The sequence below is a fragment of the Oncorhynchus kisutch genome, linkage group LG5, assembly GCF_002021735.2.
Source record: "Oncorhynchus kisutch isolate 150728-3 linkage group LG5, Okis_V2, whole genome shotgun sequence".
NCBI classification, from domain to species: Eukaryota; Metazoa; Chordata; class Actinopteri; order Salmoniformes; family Salmonidae; genus Oncorhynchus; species Oncorhynchus kisutch.
The window spans coordinates 45,478,841-45,498,729 of NC_034178.2; the positions used below are offsets into that span (position 1 = coordinate 45,478,841).

Genomic DNA, 19,889 nt, shown 5'->3' on the forward strand with positions numbered 1-19,889 from the left:
TCCTATTTTCTTTAATCCCCTGTCCCCGCAGGAGGCTGTCATTGTAAATAAGACTTTATTCTTAACTGACTTGCCTAGTTAAATAAAAAATGTCAACATATACTCCTTACTTTTTGACGAATGCTTTGCAGAATGCATGCGTGAGTGTTTACATGTATGTGTGTGTAAGAGTGTCTGTGTGAAATAATGTTTATATACACACACACACTCGACTGTTGAAGAACGTATTGTATCTATTATGGAGAGATACACGTGAATGTGATTTTTAAATTGATTATGTGGTATAAATACAGTATGTGTTTGAGATTGTATATGTATGCCTGGGCATATCTGGATGTGTGCTGTATGTAATGTGTATAGTTTAAGCTCATGAGGGAGCATGTGAGTTTGTACACGTGTATGAATGTGTGTTTGAATAAGTGCCTTGAAGTGAAAGTGTGAACGTGTTTCTCGCTCTCTGTGTGTGTGGAACAATGTGTGTGTGTGTTTTCAGACATGCACAGTGCAGTACTCACCTGTTAGTAATAAGAGCTGAGCTTCAGTCCAGCACTGACATTCTAGAACATTCCACAAATTCTGCTGCTCCAGGGGGCTGGACAAACACACACTCACAAAACACACTTACAGACACATACACACATTGCTGACAATGAACACACAGGTATAGAAGATTGCTCACAAAAGACACACAAGCTAGCATGATCCTTCTCCATGCAGCAACACCTACACAATCACTGTCAACACACACATGCACGTACACACACACACAGGTTCTCTGCCATCGCCAGCCTCCCAAACACTCCCATGAGGTCAGACTGCATGGCGTTGCAGAGAAGACTTTCACCTGGAACAATGTATATCGCCCTTCTTGCTAGTGCAACATTGGTAACATGTCCTACAGTTTCTCCACTGAAACTATTTGTGGTAGTGCTAGATGGTAGCAATGCACAATAGCTACTATTCTGGGGGTGCAACTTTGGTTTTAGAAGTGTGGGGGGGGACATAATTATTATTTTTCAGCCAGATACACTCAAAAAAGCCTACCCGACCGCTCAGAGGCGTCCGTATGGTCCTAAAGCACATTGTTTCCTTGTTTTGTATCACATTCCAATGGTAAAGCAGGGGGGGGGACATGTCCCCCCATCCCCAATGAAAGTTGCACCCTGATATTAATGATAGTGCTAATTAGTTGTAATGCTGCATATTATAGATACAAAATCCATGATCACCCCCCCTCCATCATCCATGGCTTCATTTTCTTTAGCTATCTTTTTCCCCCTGCTTCCCTTGAGGGCTACAGGTGCTGAAGCTGGCTCCCATTCTAAAACAGCAGGAGTTTAACTCTCCTACTCATTAAGACACAAAATACTAAAATTCCCCCCTGCTCTCTCCCTCCCACACCAAGCTTGCCAAAGTCATTTCAAAATACAGATGTTATTTGTGAGCACTCAAATACTTTATTGACACAGATGAAAAAAGTAACTTAGGATATTTCTGTCAAATTCTTCAATACTGTTTTATTAAATATATACATATCGACTGCCCTGAGACTCACACAGTAATTACATTGGGTGGCAGGGAGACAGAGTTCTGTCCAAAATAATGAGGACGAGACAGCAACTTCTACATGAGCCAACTCATCAGTCTTCTACTGTTCCTGAAAGACAAAAAGAACAGTAATTGTATTATGTGCAATTATTGATGAGGACAAAAGATGGGATACTGTGTTTCAAACTTAATGGCATCGACCTTGGTCATGACGTGTGTAATTTGCTCACCTTCACCATGTGGCCATGGAGCAGGTAAGGTGACCTGAAGTCCTGCTGGCAGTTGGAGTAGCCCATGCCCAGCCCCACACCCAAGCCAAACACCACTGGCCATGTGCGCCCTGAAGATGGGATGGACAATTCACTTTAATAAACAAACCATAACTCCCACAAAGATCAACACATGGTCAGTGTTATTAAAAAGCAATAATTACTATGACTGTTCCCTGCTGTCTGAGGCAATACTCACGTTTGAAGAAGAGAACTGAAAACACAATCCCCACACCAAGGCCGGTGGCTACAGCGAGGGAGAGAGAAAGAGAGCGAGAGAGAGAGATGCATAAACTTCGACAGAAGAACAGACAAAAACCAACTCAGCAGCACACCCTATGATTAAGTATTGGGGTGATGCACACATACACACAGGTACAGAATTCCCTGGTGTGCTCCAAATTAAAACTTCTCTAACAAGTTGGGGGGGGCAACATGGCCCCTAACCCCAGAGCTGGTTAACAGCACCTGTCAGCCAGACATGGTTCATTAGAGAGAGAAAGCGGAAGAAGACGAGGAAATGCATGTGAAAATGAACTTAATTGGAAAGAAAAAAATGGAAATGGAGTGAAAAGGGAGAGGAGATGTCTGGGGGTAGGAGGAGCTAGTGCTGATGAAGGACAGGCACAAAGAGGGAGGAGAGATGGGGGGATAGAAGACAGGGAGTGTGATCTAGAGATCTGGGATGTGTATGTAAGGGAGAGTGAGGGTCCAGTCTGGTCAAGCTAAGGGTCCAGGTGGGTTGATGTGATCTCCATGACTAGGAGGTGGACAGACAAACTGATCAGGCACCACACAGACAGACCAAGTAAGTGTGGACCAGAGGGGGAGCTTGAGGAGGAGGAATGTGTTTGTGTTCTTAGCTTCACCTCGCTATGGGCCTCGCCCCACCCAGCTCTGGGCCAGCCATCGCAGAAACACATAAAAACAACAGTTTGGGCCCCTCCACTTCTTAATTGGATTCAGAGAGCTATGCAGCATGACGATGCGCCGTTGCCAGAGCACTCAGACGCTGCTCCCTCCGCCAGGATTACACAACTTACACATGTCAAACAAGACCACAAAAAACGACATCCCACATCTTTATTGCTGCTGACAAACATAAAATCATGCTCCTCTTCACCCCTCCCCCTCTTTCCAGTCCAAGATTTATGATTTACAGACTCAGCTTGTCTCTCTAACCCCACTCTCCCTCTTAATCTCTCCATTTCTCCTCCTCCCGCTCCTCCCCCTTCCTGTGATAGTTGCCGAAATGCAGTGAAGTTGGCCAAATATGAAACCAGATCTGCAACAGATTTACAGTTATGAATCTCTAGCCACACAGTGTGATCCAAAATCTAAAACCTGGAAATTAGGAAGTTCTCATGGCTAGTTGCTCCAAAGCTAGCTGACATTCCAAGACCATGGCCAAATTCCTTGGTTACAAAGGATGAGAATTAAAATCCCTCTGAGGAAAAGCACTACTCAAATGGCCTCAAATTTCCCCAGATATTGTGATTGGAAAGGGTGCCTTATTATCATCAGTTCAACATCAGAATGTGTGACATGTTCTTGGACATTATTATGGATATTGGACTCTACCGTCACACTCCACATGCATGATTAAAATGTTTTATCCCCAACACGAACCAGCAAGTGTAATAGTAAAGTAACATTTAGACAACATAGGCCAGGGATCAGGAAAGTGCATCTATACTGTCTGCACTGACCTTTCTGTAAAGTGTAGTAACAGTTTACATTAACTGTAAGTTTATTAATCCTCATTACACATCATATATCAGCACATGATAGACATGACAGGGGTCCATGTGGCTCAGTTGGTATAGCATGGCGCTTGCATTGCCATGGTTGGGGGTTGGATTCCCACTGGGGACCAGAATGTAAAAGTATAAAATGTACCGAGCACTACTGTAAGTCGCTCTGGATAAGTGTCTGCTAAATGACTAAAATGTCAATGTAAATGACATAACTACATAGAACATAATTAAAGCTTGATTTATGTACTCATAGTAATGTGGGTATTCCAATAACACTGGTTATGTTTTGATCGAAGAAGCTCTAGATGGGCTTGATAAAGAGCCTACAGTTCCGGTGCATCATTACTGTATAGTTTGTTTAATCATATTAAGCTATCGAGACTAGAGGACTCAATGTCATATGCAAGTCTCAGTATTTCTTAGATTTTTTAATCAAGGCAATACGCAACAACACTATCTGTCCATAGCCAATACTGTGCCTAGGTCTCTCTCTGAAGATCTCTCTCTGACATGAGAGGATGAGACAAGGCTAGGCCAGGGTAAATGGGATGAAATTGTTAACAGATGCATTGATGAGCTATAGGTATCCTGTCAGCAGCACAACATAAGCCATGTGGAATGTTGCCAAGAGGTCTATGGATGTTGCTTGGTACTTGCATCAGTGGCACAGTGGAGTGAAGTTCATGATAAGAATGGACGGTGGCTCGGGGCAATGACAGACACACATTCAATCACATCAGGGGTGTATTTATTACGTCTTGCAAGAGAAACCATTTAAAAACGAAACGGAAGCAAACTGAGCAAACGAACGAAATGGGGAGAGATCTACCTGAATTTGTCAAACAGAAGCAAGCTCTCGTTTTTGCAGCAAAACTTTTCCCATTTTGAGTCAAATGTATCTGTTCCTAATCGTTTTGCAACAGGCAAAACGATTTTCAACAGAATCTGTGTAATGAACACACCAGTTAGTTCCCTGTGACCTGCATTGCAGTTCGGGATTAGGGACAGTTAGGGATTCTGGTAACATTTTACTGCATGACATTGTATCAGTTATAGCATTAACAGTTCTGTCATAGAAACATTGTAGCAAAGGCTTAAATTAGGGCGTGAAGGGCACGAGATCTGAGTGTTTCAAGGACTTGACGCAGAATAATAAAAAAACAGAGGACCTGCGAACACAAATGTTTGGGTCCGCTTCCGCAACACAATAGCCTATAATATAATTTCTACAACAAATCAATCAGCCCCAAAAAATATAGCTATGTTAAAGAGCTTTTGGTTTGAAATGGCAATTGACCTCACCGGGTAACGTTATACGGCCCACACCATGTGATGACAGGTGGCCTTGCTAAAATCATGCACCTAGTCCCCGGCTTACACCGCCGTGTTTTAGGTTGTACGCTGTTAGGAATACATTTCTCAATAGATGCATTTTTCAAAATATCGATATTTACCTAACTTTACAGCGCTATCAGCTAGGCATCGGTCCCACTTCCGTCCTTGTTCCTCGGCCATGTCTTAAGTTGCTACCCGTCAGACGAAAAATCTTCAAAAACCGCGAGATTTGGGTCATGTGATCCTTACGTCACGCTTCTTCCTCCTCGTCTTCTTCTTCTTCTCCTTCTTTAAAGTTCATGGCAGATTATAACTATTGGTGTATTGCCGCCACCTACTGTACAGGGTATATAACAACCATCCCACTCCTTCAGTCACATCCCTTTATTTAAGTGGGCAAGTCAGTTTAAGAACAAATTCTTATTTACAATGGCGGCCTATAAAAAGGCAAAAGGCCTCCTGCTGGGATGGGATTAAAAATAAAATATAGGAAAAAACACACATCATGACGAGAGAGACAACACTACATAAAAAGAGACCTAAGACAACAACATAGCATTGCAGCAACACATGACAACACACCATGGTAGCAACACAGCATGGCAGCAGCACAACATGGTAGCAGCACAAAACATTATTGTGCATTCCCTACACATACTCAGGTGCCTGTGAGGACGGAGCATTAATCGACGGGATTCCTTGTAATGCCTCTGCAGAAAAATCCCCAAAATGTTTTTTTTTTAAATTCTCAGCAGCACAAAATGATGCCTATTTTCTCAGAATTCCATTCCGTTTGCACTGTGCAGTTGACAACCAAAGTAATAAACGTTCACCTTATTAACATGCAACGTGTTAGGATCCCTCTGTTGACAATTAATATCATCTTTTGACTCTACTCCTACTACCATTACTTCTTCATCTTCACTCCTTTCTTCCACTCTTGTCAACACCTCCGTATAGGTGACATTCTGGACAGCCCTTATTCTTGCCACCTCCCTCTCCTTCACCTGACAGGACACTTCAGAAATTCAAGTGCATGTTCACCATCACAATTGCAGCATTTACACTCAGCTGGCATATAATACTACTCCCGTCTACATACACTTGACACATTACCGAATAATTGACATTTATCACACTGCATGTGTTTGGGCACGAATGTCTCTCACAGGGTTAGAGCGAAAACCTACAGGAGGTTAGCAGGGTTGGAGAGCCCTGCACTAAAGTAGATCTCAGAGTACTTTTTTGAGGGAAGCTTTCTTATGTCCAAACAATGAGGTGAGAGGCATTACAACAATTTGGCCCATATCCACAAAGAATCTCAGAAAAGGTCCTATTCGAATCTTGTTCAAACCTGTTTTAAGACAACAACAAAAACTTCCAGCTCAGAGTAGGTATTAGTATGATGTTAAGACACTGTCCAGACAAACTCTCAGTCAGGAGTAAAATTAACTAATAAAAGTTTATCTCAGGTGGTAATCAAAACAGTTTGAGATACCACAAAGGAAAGATAGTGATGATGAAACCCTTTGATGGCGCCATAGACAACGATAAAGGCCTATCTCTAGTGGCCAAAAGGCCAAATTAGCAAGAGATAAATAGTAATGGTGTCTTTTTGTAGGCACTAACTCCACCATGGTTCATTGGACAAAGCCTATGCAGAAAATGAATTGGGTTTTGGGATTTTGGGGGGATAAACGCCAAAAATAAGGTCTGTAACTAACACAGGCATAGGAGATCTTATACGTTTTGTTCTATGAGATCATCTTCATCAGCTAACATCACTTTTTGTGAATTTGGAAGAATTTATTATATTTTTTTGAAAAGCACATGAAGTATATAAAGGCTTCATAATTCATAATTGCTATTATCTCATAGAACACAACTTATAAGATTTCCTAAGCATGTTAACCTCAGACCTTATTTTCTGTGTTTATTCCAAAATCCTATTCTTTCACCATTCATTTTACGAGTTTTAGGATGACAAGTTGGCGAGCACTATTGAGGGCTTCCACCATAATGTAGACAACTGGGTGGGACATCCGACTTCATTGGCTGATCCCTCCTAGTGATCATGTTGGAGTCATGTCCAACCAGGTCATCAGAAGGGATCAGCCAATCATGAAGAAGAAAATTGACTACTTTAAAATTGAGATAGCTTCAATGGCGCTGCCAATGCTGTCACATACACTATAATGGCACAGCTACAAAGATGAGTCCTATCTACATGTACAAATGACCCCGACTAACCTGTACCCCTGCACATTGATACCCCTTGTATATAGCCTCATTAATGTTATTTTATTGTGTTACTTATTTTATTTGTATTTTATTTTTTACTTTAGTTTATTTAGTAAATATTTTCTTAAAACTTCATTGTTGGTTAAAGGCTTGTAAGTAAGCATTTCACGGTAAGGTAACCTGTTGTATTCGGCACATGTGAAAAATAACATTTGATTTGAGTCCTCTATCTATCGCTATGGAAGGTGTTCATTTACTTTGTTGCAAAAGATGGCAGGAATAAATAACCAATCGGGATGAGGCATCGAAAATGAACTCATTCCCTCCCCACATGCCCCCCTAGACACAACTACGACAACATAACCAACAAAAACGGGTCACAACTACTGCAGCTCTGTCGGACGCCGGGTATGTACATAGTCAATAGTAGGCCTCGAGGGGACTCCAATGGTAGATACACCTAGAGCTCATCTCTTGGCAGTAGTGCTGTAGACTACTTTATCACTGGCCTCAACCCATAGTATCTTAGAGCGTACACAGTCAATCAGATCACAGCAAAATCACACTCCACTTGAACAGAGCTTTGCGCAATCATGTGGCATCAAAGCCAAAGGAAGTTAATGATATTAAGAAATTATATAGATGGAAGGAAAGTAGTGTGGAAATCTACCAAAAAACTATTAGGCAACAGCTAATTCAATCCCTTCTAGACAATCCACAAAAGTGAAGACAATTTTGACCCCAATAACTACCATGGAATATGTGTCAACAGCAACCTTGGGACAATCCTCTGCGTTATCATTAACAACAGACTCTGACATTTTCTCAGCGAAAACAATGTACTGAGCAAATGTCAAATTGGCTTTTTAACAAATTACCATACGACAGACCACACATTCACACTGCACACCCTAATTGACAAACAAACCAAAACAAAGGCAAAGGCAAAGTCTTCTTATGCTTTGTTGAATTCAGAAAAGCTTTTGATACAATCTGGCATGAGGGCCTGCTATACAAATTGATGGAAAGCGGTGTTTGGGGAAAAACATATGACATTATAAAATCCATGTACACAAACAACAAGTGTGTGTTAAACATTTGTATTTTTATTTTATTTCACCTTTATTTAACCAGGTAAGCTAGCTGGCCAAGATAAAGCAAAGCAGTATGGCAGAAACAACAACAAAAAAACTAAAACAAGCATACAGTCAATAACACAATAGAAAAAAAATAAAGTCTATATACAGTGTGTGCAAATGGCATGAGGAGGAAAGGCAATAAATAGACCATAGTAGCAAAGTAATTACAATTTAGCATTAACACTGGAGTGATAGATGAGCAGATGATGATGAGCAGATGATGGTGTGTAAGTAGTGATACCGATGTGCAAAAGTGCAGCAAAGTAAATAAAAACAATATGGGGATGAGGTAGGTAGATTCGGTGGGCTATTTACAGATGGACTATGTACATCTGCAGGGATCGGTTAGCTGCTCAGATAGCTGATGTTTAAAGTTAGTGAGGGAAATGTAAGTCTCCAGCTTCAGCGATTTTTGCAATTCGCTCCAGTCACTGGCAGCAGAGAACTGGAAGGAAAGGCGGCCAAAGGAGGTGTTGGCTTTGGGGATGATGTTGGAGGAATTATATTCCTATGTGTTCATTAACCAATTCAATTATAACAAAGCAAAACACTTTGTCCGTTTCTAAGAATTTGTCAGGTTCTTATTTGCATAAAATAGGACAAAGATCAGTCTCAAAATTAATCAATAGCGTTTATTCCGGAGAGCTCTACTTAAAATACCATGTGCATTAGTTTATATATCACACATAACGGCATAGCGTCTTAAATGTCCCTCCTCCTCTCCGACAAGGACAAAGCTGCTTCAAAAGTCCATTCCAACCCACTAATGCACATTCATTACACACTATATCTGGATTATCTCCTGAAGTCTCACCACAGTTTATTACCACTTAGCTGACAGTTCCAGTCCCCCCCAGATACAGAAAACCTGGAGGGGCTCTCGCTGTCCTATTTTATCTCCACAGAGTTATAGCTGGGTCTGTTCAAACATAGGTTAAGGATTCTCTTTGCTTACTTTCGGTACACACATACATTCCTTCTTCCACAATGGTTATCATTTCTAATTAGCCCTTGTCCATGCTATATAACCTCTAATCCTAATGGTTAAGTTTCTGGGTAGAATTATTTAATAATTTATCTTAAACCTTGATAAAATATCTTAACAGATGACCAGTGAGATATACCTGCAGGAGCGTGTGCTATGGGTGGGTATTGTTATGGTCACCAGTGAGCTGAGTTAGCATAGACTTTACCTAGCATAGACTTATAGATGACCTGGAGCCAGTGGGTCTGGTGATGAATATGTAGCGAGGGCCAGCCGGCTAGAGCATACAGGTCACAGTGGTGGGTGGTATAAGGTGCTTTGGTAACAAAATGGATGGCACTGTGATAGACTGCTTCCAGTTTGCTGAGTAGAGTATTGGAAGCTATTTTGTAGATGACATAGCCGAAGTCGAGGATCGGTAGGATAGTCAATTTTACTAGGGTAAGTTTGGCAGCATGAATGAAGGAGGCTTTGTTGCGAAATAGAATGCCGATTCTAGATTTGATTTTGGATTGGAGATGTTTGATAGGAGTCTGGAAGGAGAGTTTACAGTCTAGCCAGACACCTAGGTATTTGTAGTTGTCCACGTATTCTAGGTCAGAACCATCCAGAGTAGTGATGCTAGTCGGGCGGGTGGGTGCGGTCAGCAAACGGTTGAAAAGCATGCATTTGGTTTTGCTAGCTTTTAAGAGCAGTTGGAGGCCACAGAAGGAGTGTTGTATGGAATTGAAGCTCGTTTGGAGGTTAGTTAACACATTGTCCAAAGAAGGGCCAGATGTATACAGAATGGTGTCGTCTGCGTAGAGGTGGATCAGGGAATCAACCGCAGCAAGAGCGACATTGTTGATATATACAGAGAAAAGAGTCAGCCCGAGAATTGAACCCTGTGGTACCCCATAGAGACTGTTGATTGATTAAAAAAAATATATATATTTCCACAGGGCCGGGGGGTGAGACAGGAATGCAGCTTAAGCCCCACCCTGTTCAACATATATATCAACGAATTGGAGAGGGCACTAGAACAGTCTGCAGCATCCAGCCTCACCCTACTAGAATCTGGAGTCAAATGTCTACTGTTCGCTGATGATCTGGTGCTTCTGTCCCCAACCAAGGTGGGCCTACAGCAGCACCTAGATCTTCTGCACAGATTCTGTCAGACCTGGGCACTGTCAGTAAATCTCAGTCAGACAAAAACAATGGTGTTCCAAAAAAGGTCCAGTTCCCAGGACCATGAGTACAAATTCCATCTAGACAGTGTTGCCCCAGAGCACACAAAAAACTATATTTACCTCGGCCTAAACATCAGCACCACAGGTAACTTCCACAAAGCTGTGAACGTTCTGAGAGACAAGAAGAGCCTTCTATGCCACCAAAAGGAACATCAAATTTGACATAACAAATAGGATCTGGCTAAAAATACTTCAAGCTTCTACTTTTAAAAATCCACCTTTCCAGAAACAGGTTTCCCGCCGTTGCCACTTGTTATAGACACCCTTCAGACCCCAGCTGTTCCCTGGACACCATATGTGAATTGATTAACCCCCATCTATTTTCAGAGTTCGTACTGTTAGGTGACCTAAACTGGGACATGCTTAACACCCCGGGCAGTCCTACAATCTAAGCTAGATGTCCTCAATCTCACACAAATTATCAATGAACCTACCGGGTACAACACTAAATCTGTAATCATGGTCACCCTCTTTAGATATCATCCTGAACAACTTGTTCTCTAAATACACCTCTGCTGTCTTCAACAAGGATCTCAGCGATCACTGCCTCATTGCCTGCGTGCGTAACGGGTCCACGGTACAAAAAAACACCCCTCATCACTGTCAAACGCTCCCTACAACACTTTAGTGAGCAGGCCTTTCTAATCGACCTGTCCCGGGTATCCTGGAAGGATTTTGACCTCATCCCATCAGTAGAGGATGCCTGGTTGCTCTTTAAGAGTGCTTTCCTCCCCATCTTAAATAAGCATGCCCCATTCAAAAAGAAGAACTAAGAACAGATATAGCCCTTGGTTCACCCCAGACTAGACTGCCCTTGACCAGCACAAAAACATCCTGTGGTGTTCTCATTAGCATTGAATAGCCTACACGATATGCAACTTTTCAGGGAAGTCGGGAACCAATATACTCAGTCAGTTAGCATTTTCAAACAGAATTTTGCATCATGTAGCACTAATTCCAAAAAGTTTTGGGACACTGTAAAGTCCATGGAGAATAAGAGCAGACCCAAATTGTTATAGACCTATATCCATCCTGCCCTGCTTTCTAAAATCTTTGAATGCCAAGTTAACAAAGAGATCACCGACCATTTCGAATCCCACCGTACCTTCTCCACGATGCAATCTGGTTTCCAAGCTGGTCATGGGTGCACCTCAGCCACGCTCAAGGTCCTAAATGATATCATAACCGCCATCGATAAAAGACAGTACTGTCCAGCCGTCTTCAGCGACCAGGTCAAGGCTTTCGACTCTGTCAATCACCACATTCTTATTGGCAGACTCAATAGCCTTGGTTTCTCAAATGACTGCCTCGCCTGGATCACCAACTACTTCTCAGATAGAGTTTAGTGTGCCAAATCAGAGGGCCTGTTGTCCGAACCTCTGGCAATCTCTATGGGGGCACAACAGGGTTCAATTCTCAGGCCGACTCTTTTCTCTGTATCTATCAATGATGTCGCTCTTGCTGCTGTTGATTCTCTGATCCACCTCTACGCAGACGACTCCATTCTGTATACATCTGGCCCTTCTTTGGACACTGTGCTAACAAACCTCCAAACGAGCTTCAATGCCATACAACACTCCTTCCGTGGCCTCCAACTGCATTTAAGAAATAGTCAAACTAAGTGCATGCTCTTCAACCGATTGCTGCCCGCACCCACCCACCCGAGTAGCATCACTAATCTGGACGGTTCTGACTTAGAATATGTGAACAACTACAAATACCTAGGTGTCTGGTTAGACTGTAAACTCTCCTTCCAGACTCACATTATGCATCTCCAATCCAAAATTAAATCTAGAATCAGCTTCCTATTTCGCAAAAAAAGCATCCTTCACTCATGCTGCCAAGCAAAGTTTAATTGTCACATGCGCCGAATACAACAGGTGTAGATCTTACAGTGAAATACTTACTTACAGGCTCTAACCAATAGTGCAAAAAAGGTATTGTTCACCTAATAGGTAGGTAAAGAAATAAAACAACAGTAAAAAGACAGGCTATATACAGTAGCGGTGTCACATTCTGACCTTAGTTCATTTGTTATGTCTGTGTTTTAGTATGGTCAGGGTGTGAGTTGGGTGGGTTGTCTATGTTCATTTTTCTATGTTGTGTTTTGTGTTTGGCCTGGTATGGTTCTCAATCAGAGGCAGGTGTCGTTAGTTGTCTCTGATTGAGAATCATACTTAGGTAGCCTTTTCCCACTTGTGTTTTGTGGGTGATTGTTTCCTGTTTTGTTGTTTGTGTCACCATTCAGGACTGTTTCAGTTTTCGTTTCCATTCACTTTGTTATTTCTGAATTGAGTCGTGTTCAGTTATTATTAAAGTATCATGGACACTTACCACCCTTCGTATTGGTCCGATCTTTGCCGTTACAAGCGGGGCTATAAAAGTAGTGAGGCTACATACAGACACCGGTTAGTCAGGCTGATTGAGGTAGTATGTGCATGTAGATATGGTTAAAGTGACTATGCATATATGATGAACAGAGAGTAGCAGTAACGTAAAAGAGGAGGTTGGTGGGTGGGACACAATGCAAATAGCCCAATTAGCCAACGTGCGGGAGCACTGGTTGGTCGGCCCAATTGAGGTAGTACGTACATAAATGTATAGTTAAAGTGACTATGCATATATGATAAACAGAAAGTAGCAGCAGCGTAAAAAGAGGGGTTGGGGGGAGGCACACAATGCAAATAGTCCGGGTAGACATTTGATTACCTGTTCAGGAGTCTTATGGCTTGGGGGTAAAAACTGTTGAGAAGCCTTTTTGTCCTAGACTTGGCACTCCGGTACCGCTTGCCATGCTGTAGTAGAGAGAACAGTCTATGACTGGGGTGGCTGGGTGTCTTTGACCATTTTTAGGGCCTTCCTCTGACACCGCCTGGTGTAGAGGTCCTGTATGGCAGGCAGCATAGCCCCAGTGATGTACTGGGCCGTATGCACTACCCTCTGTAGTGCCTTGCGGTCAGAGAACGAGCAATTGCCGTACCAGGCAGTGATGCAACCCTTGTAAAACGGACTATCCTACCGATCCATGACTTTGGCGATGTCATTTACAAAGCCATCAAACATTCTACTCAGCAAACTGGATGTAGTCTATCACAGTGCCATTTGTTTTGTCACCAAAGCCCCATATTCTACCCACCACTGCGACCTGTATGCTCTCGTTGGCTGGCCCTCACTGCATATTCGTCGCCAAACACACTGGCTCCAGGTTATCTATAAGTATATGCTCGGTAATGCCCCACCTTATCTCAGCTCACTGGTCACCATAGCAACACCCACCCGTAGCACGCGCTCCAGCAGGTATATTTCACTGGTTATCCCCAAAGACAACACTTCCTTTGGCCGCCTTTCCTTCCAGTTTTCTGCTGCCAATGACTGGAACGAATTGCAAAAATCACTAAAGCTGTTGTCTTATATCTCCCTCTCTAACTTTAAGCATCAGCTGTCAGAGCAGCTTACAGATCTCTGTACCTGTACACAGCCAATCTGTAAATAGCACACCCAACTACCTCATTACCATATTGTTACTTATCCTCTTGCTCTTTTGTAACCCAGTATCTCTCCTTGCACATCATCATCTGCACATCTATCACTCCAGTGTTAATGCTAAATTGTAATTATTTCGACCACTATGGCCTATTTATTGCCTTACCTCCCTATTCATCTACATTTGCACACACTGTACATAGATTTTTGTATTGTGTTATTGACTGTACGTTTGTTTATGTGTAACACCGTGTTGTTGTTTTTGTTGCACTGCTTTGCTTTATCTTGGCCAGATAGCAGTTGTAACTGAGAACTTGTTCTCAATTGACCTACCTGGTTAAATAAAGTGAAACATTTTCAAAAGACAGACGACAATCTATGCAGCAGCTAGGAACAGAGCTGGGGAACTGACAAGTATAGGGGAGGTAATAAACAGATGACTGAGTCCAGGTGAGTCCAATAATTCGCTGATGAGCGTGATGAGGTAAGGCAGGTGTGCGTAATGCTGGGGTACCTGGCGCCTTTGAGCACCAGGGAGGGGGTGAGGGAGCAGGCGTCACAATTTCTCTTGCTTTGGCAATGTAAACATATGTTTCCCATGCCAATAAAGCCCTTAAATTGAATGGAACTCTATACCACGCTCCACAAAACCACGTTGAATGTGACATAGTCCTACTTCAAATGTTGCAATGGTAAAACATTTGATATAAATTTCACCTTAAGCAATCACTCTGCCTACTCTTAATTATTGCCTATTATGTTAGCATGCATAACTCTTTTTTAACCAATTCTGTTAGCCTATATATCAACACACGTCACTCCTGTTTAAATCGCTTTGGTACAGTAGGCATCATGTCGCTTACCGATAATGTTGCTGAGATGCATACAGTGTTTGAAAGGTCTATCATTTTCAACATAAGCCCACGTTAATGTATACTTTAACATTATATTATGTGAGCTAAACATACAAATAAAACATGAACAAATGTATAAAACATTTTCCTTCAGATTTTTTTCGAGTACTAATGTTACTACAACAACAAAAATACTTCAATACATGTCATTTTGTCCTTGAAACATTTAATTGAAATATACTGTAGAATTCCATTCATCCCTATTTGTTTAACTGGGCAAGTCAGTTAAGAACAAATTCTTATTTACAAAGACAGCCTAACCCGGACAACGCTGGGCCAATTGTGCACAGCTGTATGGGACTCCCAATCACAGGCAGTTGTAATACCGACTGGAATAGAACCCGGGTCTGTAGTGATTCCTCTAGCACTGAGATGCAGTTCCTTATAGACCGCTGCACCACTGGGGAGCCCATAGACTGCTCCTACAGTGGAGTGCCAATATGGCTGACCACTGTCTTCAAAACCCTCTCAATGGCCAATACATTTTTTTAATTTTTAAAATATATATATATATTTTTTTAAATTATTTTTTTATTATTCATAATACAAAAATAAACTTACATTGCTACATCAAACATGTCTAGCAAATCAAACACAGGTCAATGGCCAATACATTGCTTCTGTATTCCAGGGTTTGTATACATCATTGGTACCCCCTCCCCTCACCTCCCTTATCGCCCTCTTCTCGTCCCTCTGTTCATCTACTCTTTACCATTCACCACTCCTCTCCTTTCCATACTTGGCAATCCCTTACTTACTCCTCTCCGATTGGCTGTTTCAGAGAAGGAGTGGTGTGACCCGGACATGCAATCTCCGCATTTTTCACCGTCTCCTTCCTGTGTTTCCACTAGTTACCACAGCCACAAAGGTCCGATTGGCCATATCGTAAAAATTCATGAAAAATAAAATGTCACTTTTGGTCTTAATTTAAGGTTATGGTTATTCACAACGTTATCAGTATGGTTACGGTTAGGGTTACGTTTAAGATCAGATATATATATATATATTTTTTTTTTTTTATAGAAATGGGTGGGGTTTATAACTTTGTGACTGTGGTAAGTAGTGACGATCCCCCTTCCTGTACCCGGTTGAGGAAGTTAATTCGCTGACAGGGCTGGGTTCCGTGAGGGAGGCGAAAGAAACATAATTTACATGGTGGGGATAAAAACAACAACAGTATAGAAGAACAAGTTGTGCAAGCACAATAAAACGTACGTGTAAAGCATATTTCCTCTCCGAGATCGTCACTGAGCGCCGCAGACATGGTAAGGCCGCGGAGACGAGCTGGAGGAATGGGTCGTTTTTGGTGGGGCTGCTAAGGGATATTAGCCAGCTAGCATGCCATCTGTCCTTTTATAGGAAGTGCTGTGTTACGTTTCGACAGAGGAATATACATTCATATAAATTATCTACTCACAGTTAGCTAAACGACCTAGCTATGAATGTTAGTCAGATTTTCATTGTTAACTAACTAGCCAGCTTGATGTTCCGCGCGCAGAATAAAGTTACAGGATGTTTTGGATTGAGAAACTAGTTCGGGGATTAAAGGGGTCTCGCTCTCGCTACCCCCTCTTCTTGCAGACACACACACCATGGTTAAAATAGTACAAGCGCTGGGTTGCCTGTCGCTAAAATCGGCCTGCTCCGCCCCTTCCCTCCTTTGGATTTGAGGCGACGTGTAAACCACAAGTCAACTTTTCATTGACTTCAACCATGTGACGTGTTCAGTAGCTTTTGTTGACTGTTACTGTCTAACTTTTTGTAGAACACGTTTAATAATGTAACTGAAATAGTTTCATGAAATAATTCACCAACATCCTTTCAATGTTAGGCATATTATGGTGCACCTGACAAAATATATTCAACCACCATTGTCACGTGCATGGCCATTCAAATCAAATCAAAGTATTTGTCACGTGCGCGGAATACAACAGGTGTAGTAGACCTTACAGTGAAATGCTTACTTACAGGCTCTAACCAATAGTGCAAAAAAATGTATTAGGTGAACAGTAGGTAAGTAAAGAAATAAAACAGTGAAAAATAACAGTAGCAATTATTTTCTGACTATAGGCCTATATTATGGGGCAGGTAGCCTCGAGGTTAGAGCATTGAGCCAGTAAAAAAAAGGCGGATTGTTCGAGTACCAGAGCTGACAAGTTGAAAACATTTTAACAAATATTTCACTGTGCCCTTGAGCAAGGCACTTAACTCAAATTACTCCAGGGATGCTGTACAATGCCGACCCTAGCCATGACCCCACTTCCTGCAGGGGAGTTGGGATATGCAAAAAAACATTACCATTACACACTTGTTTATTATTATTTTAAACACTTGAAGTAATGTGACTGGCTTGTCACCAACAAATTTAACTAGCTACATTCACACCTCAAACTCCACTCTACTCCTTTTATGAATGTTGCACACTTGGAATGAAGGTCTAATACAATATAATGAAGAGCAGATGGCTTGTCTCCCCAGCCACCCGCTGACCTCATCCATCATGTTGGTCCATCCTCGCTGCTCTTCTCAGCCCCCGGGGCAGTTGGTCCGGCAGTGTTTACACTGAGACTAGGGCATTGGTAAACAGTGTCAGAGAGTGCAGGTGTCGTCTGAACAAGACTGATTCATCTGCCTAGAAACAACCCAAAAGTGTGAGAAGGGCATGCAGTACATGATCTGAAAACCTTGGCTGTGTTCAGGAGAAAGGAGACTGAAGTTTGTTTAGGGAAGGAATGCTTTTGTCTGTGTGATTCTCCTATAGCCAGCTGCTCTTCTCTGGCTTGTATCTACCTTGGTTTCATCTGATGACTTGGCATTTGATTTTGGATTTATTAGGATCCCCATTAGCCGACGCCAATGGTGACATCTAGTTTAACTGGGGTCTGACATGTATAACGAAAAAGACATTCGGCAAGACTACAATTTACATACACATGTTAATGTTTTAAAATGTATCTATCAGTTACACATACATGTCAGTACATACACACAACAAGTAGGTCAAATGGGGGAGAGGCGTTGTGCTGTGAGATTTTGGTTTTTGAAACCAGGTTTTCTGCACTAGTGCTATATAAGATGGAAAGGAGTTCCATGCACTCATGGCTCTGTATAATACTGTACGTTTCCATTAATTTGTTCTGGACCTGGGGACTGTGAAAAGACCCCTGGTGGCATGTCTGGTGGGGTAAGTGTGTGTGCTGTGTGTAAGTTGGCGACGCAAACAATTTGGAATTTCCTGCACATTCTTTCTTATAAAAACAAGAAGTGACGCAGTCAGTCTTTCCTCCATTCTTAGCCAAGAGAGACTGGCATGTGTAGTATTAATATTACCCCTCTGTTTACAATGAAGAGCAAGATGTGCCTCTCTGTTTTGGGCCAGCTGCAGCTTAACGAGGTCTTTCTTTGCTGCACTTGACTGGACAATATTCAAGATAAGATAAAACTAGAGCCTGCGGGACTTGATTTGTGGAGTGGTGTCAAAAACGCCACAGCGGTCCGACCTCTATCTTTACAACCTTTGAATCTATATGTTTTGACCATGACAGTTTGCAATCTAAGGTGACACCAAGTAATTTAGTATCCTAAACTTGATCAACAGCCACACAATTCATTACCAGATTCAGCTGAGGTCCAGAATTTAGGGAATGATTTGTACCAAACACAATGCTCTTAGTTTTAGATGTTTAGGACCAGTTTATTACTGGCCACCCATTCCAAAACAGACTGCAGCTCTTTGTTAAGGGTTTTCTTGACTTCATTAGCTGTGGTTGCTGATGCGTATAAAATGAAAGACATTGAGTTGATTACTGGTATTCCTGTGAATTTGAATATTGGCATTGGTGTGTTTTTTGTTGTTTGCAAATCAGATGTTTATGAGAACCACCATGTGTTTTGACAGGTGTTCAGTTTGTTGTTTCTAGACTTTTAGGGCTCTAGGCTATATCTCAATCTGTTGTCTTTCCATCTCTTAAGATTAGTGTGTTGCTGCACTATTTATCAGTACTTACTAAAATTCTGTTCCAATTAAATAAACAAAAGTAATAGGACTACAGTCGGAACTGCGTTAAGTTCAAGTTGGATGAATATAAACTTGACTTCAGTTGCTCCAGATTAGAGGTTGACCAATTTATGATTTTTCAACGCTGATACCAATTAATGGAGGACTAAAAAAAGACTATACCGATTAAAAATATATATAGAAAAAATAATGACAATTACAACAATGCTCAATGAACACTTTTATTATAACTTTATATAATGCATAAATAAAATCAATTTAGTCTCAAATAAATAATGAAACATGTTCAATTTGGTTTAAATAATGCAAAAACTGTTTTGGAGAAGAAAGTAAAAGTGCAATATGTACCATGTAAAAAAGCTAACGTTTAAGTTCCTTGCTCAGAACATGAGAACATATGAAAGCTGGTGGTTCCTTTTACATGTGGTCAGCCTGCCACGCAGTCTCCTCGTGGAGTGCAATATAATCGGTGTCCAAAAATGCTGATTACCGATTTCTTATGAAAAACTTGAATACGGCCCTAATTAATTGGCCATGCCGATTAATCGGTCGACCTCTACTCCAGATATCTCAGTCCTGTACATTTCTCAGGGGTTTCATGTTGTGGCTGGCCTGTCCTTCCCTGCATGCTGATATCCTGATCACCATAGTTCAGAGAGGGATCACCCTCAGGGAAGTCTCTGCTAGGTGTTCCGCTAGCTTAGCTTCTCCCTATTAACAACAATCCTCTCTGTTCCACTGCTAGATCTCCTCAGTAATTGAACATACGGAGAGCTTGTGGAGGGACTGACGCCATGAATCAATCCGTATTCATTCATCCTTTCTGAAGTTCAGTTTAATCACATTTATTTATATGTGCTTGTTTGACAAAGTTGTCTGTAATACAACACTTCACAAATGGGCCTGTATTCAAAAAGGCAAGCCTGAGCCCACAGCAGTCATCATAAAAATAAAAAATATATAAAAAAAAG

The 19,889-nt window shown here is 41.7% G+C and overlaps 2 protein-coding genes across 3 annotated transcripts in view; one reads left to right on the forward strand and one right to left on the reverse strand.

Annotated features, from left to right (window-relative positions):
* Positions 1–1,434: 1,434 nt before the first annotated feature.
* LOC109891097 (MICOS complex subunit Mic10-like) lies at positions 1,435–5,176 on the reverse strand. Its single transcript, XM_020483399.2, has 4 exons — positions 5,029–5,176; positions 2,017–2,064; positions 1,779–1,888; positions 1,435–1,657 (listed from the first exon to the last, which is right to left on the reverse strand). Exons 1-4 carry the CDS (start codon positions 5,087–5,089, stop codon positions 1,649–1,651), a joined length of 228 nt encoding a protein of 75 aa, XP_020338988.1. The 5' UTR covers positions 5,090–5,176; the 3' UTR covers positions 1,435–1,648.
* A 10,770-nt stretch (positions 5,177–15,946) lies between these two features.
* The window catches only part of LOC109891098 (F-actin-capping protein subunit beta isoforms 1 and 2), a 32,471-nt gene continuing 28,528 nt past the window's right edge, over positions 15,947–19,889 (forward strand). Inside the window, exon 1 of one of the 2 annotated variants that reach the window (XM_020483401.2) lies at positions 15,947–16,165. In XM_020483401.2, the coding sequence (XP_020338990.1) occupies positions 16,163–16,165 (3 nt within the window). In that variant the 5' untranslated portion in view covers positions 15,947–16,162. The remainder of the gene's footprint in view (positions 16,166–19,889) is intronic. The other variant, XM_020483400.2, reaches the window with a different exon arrangement.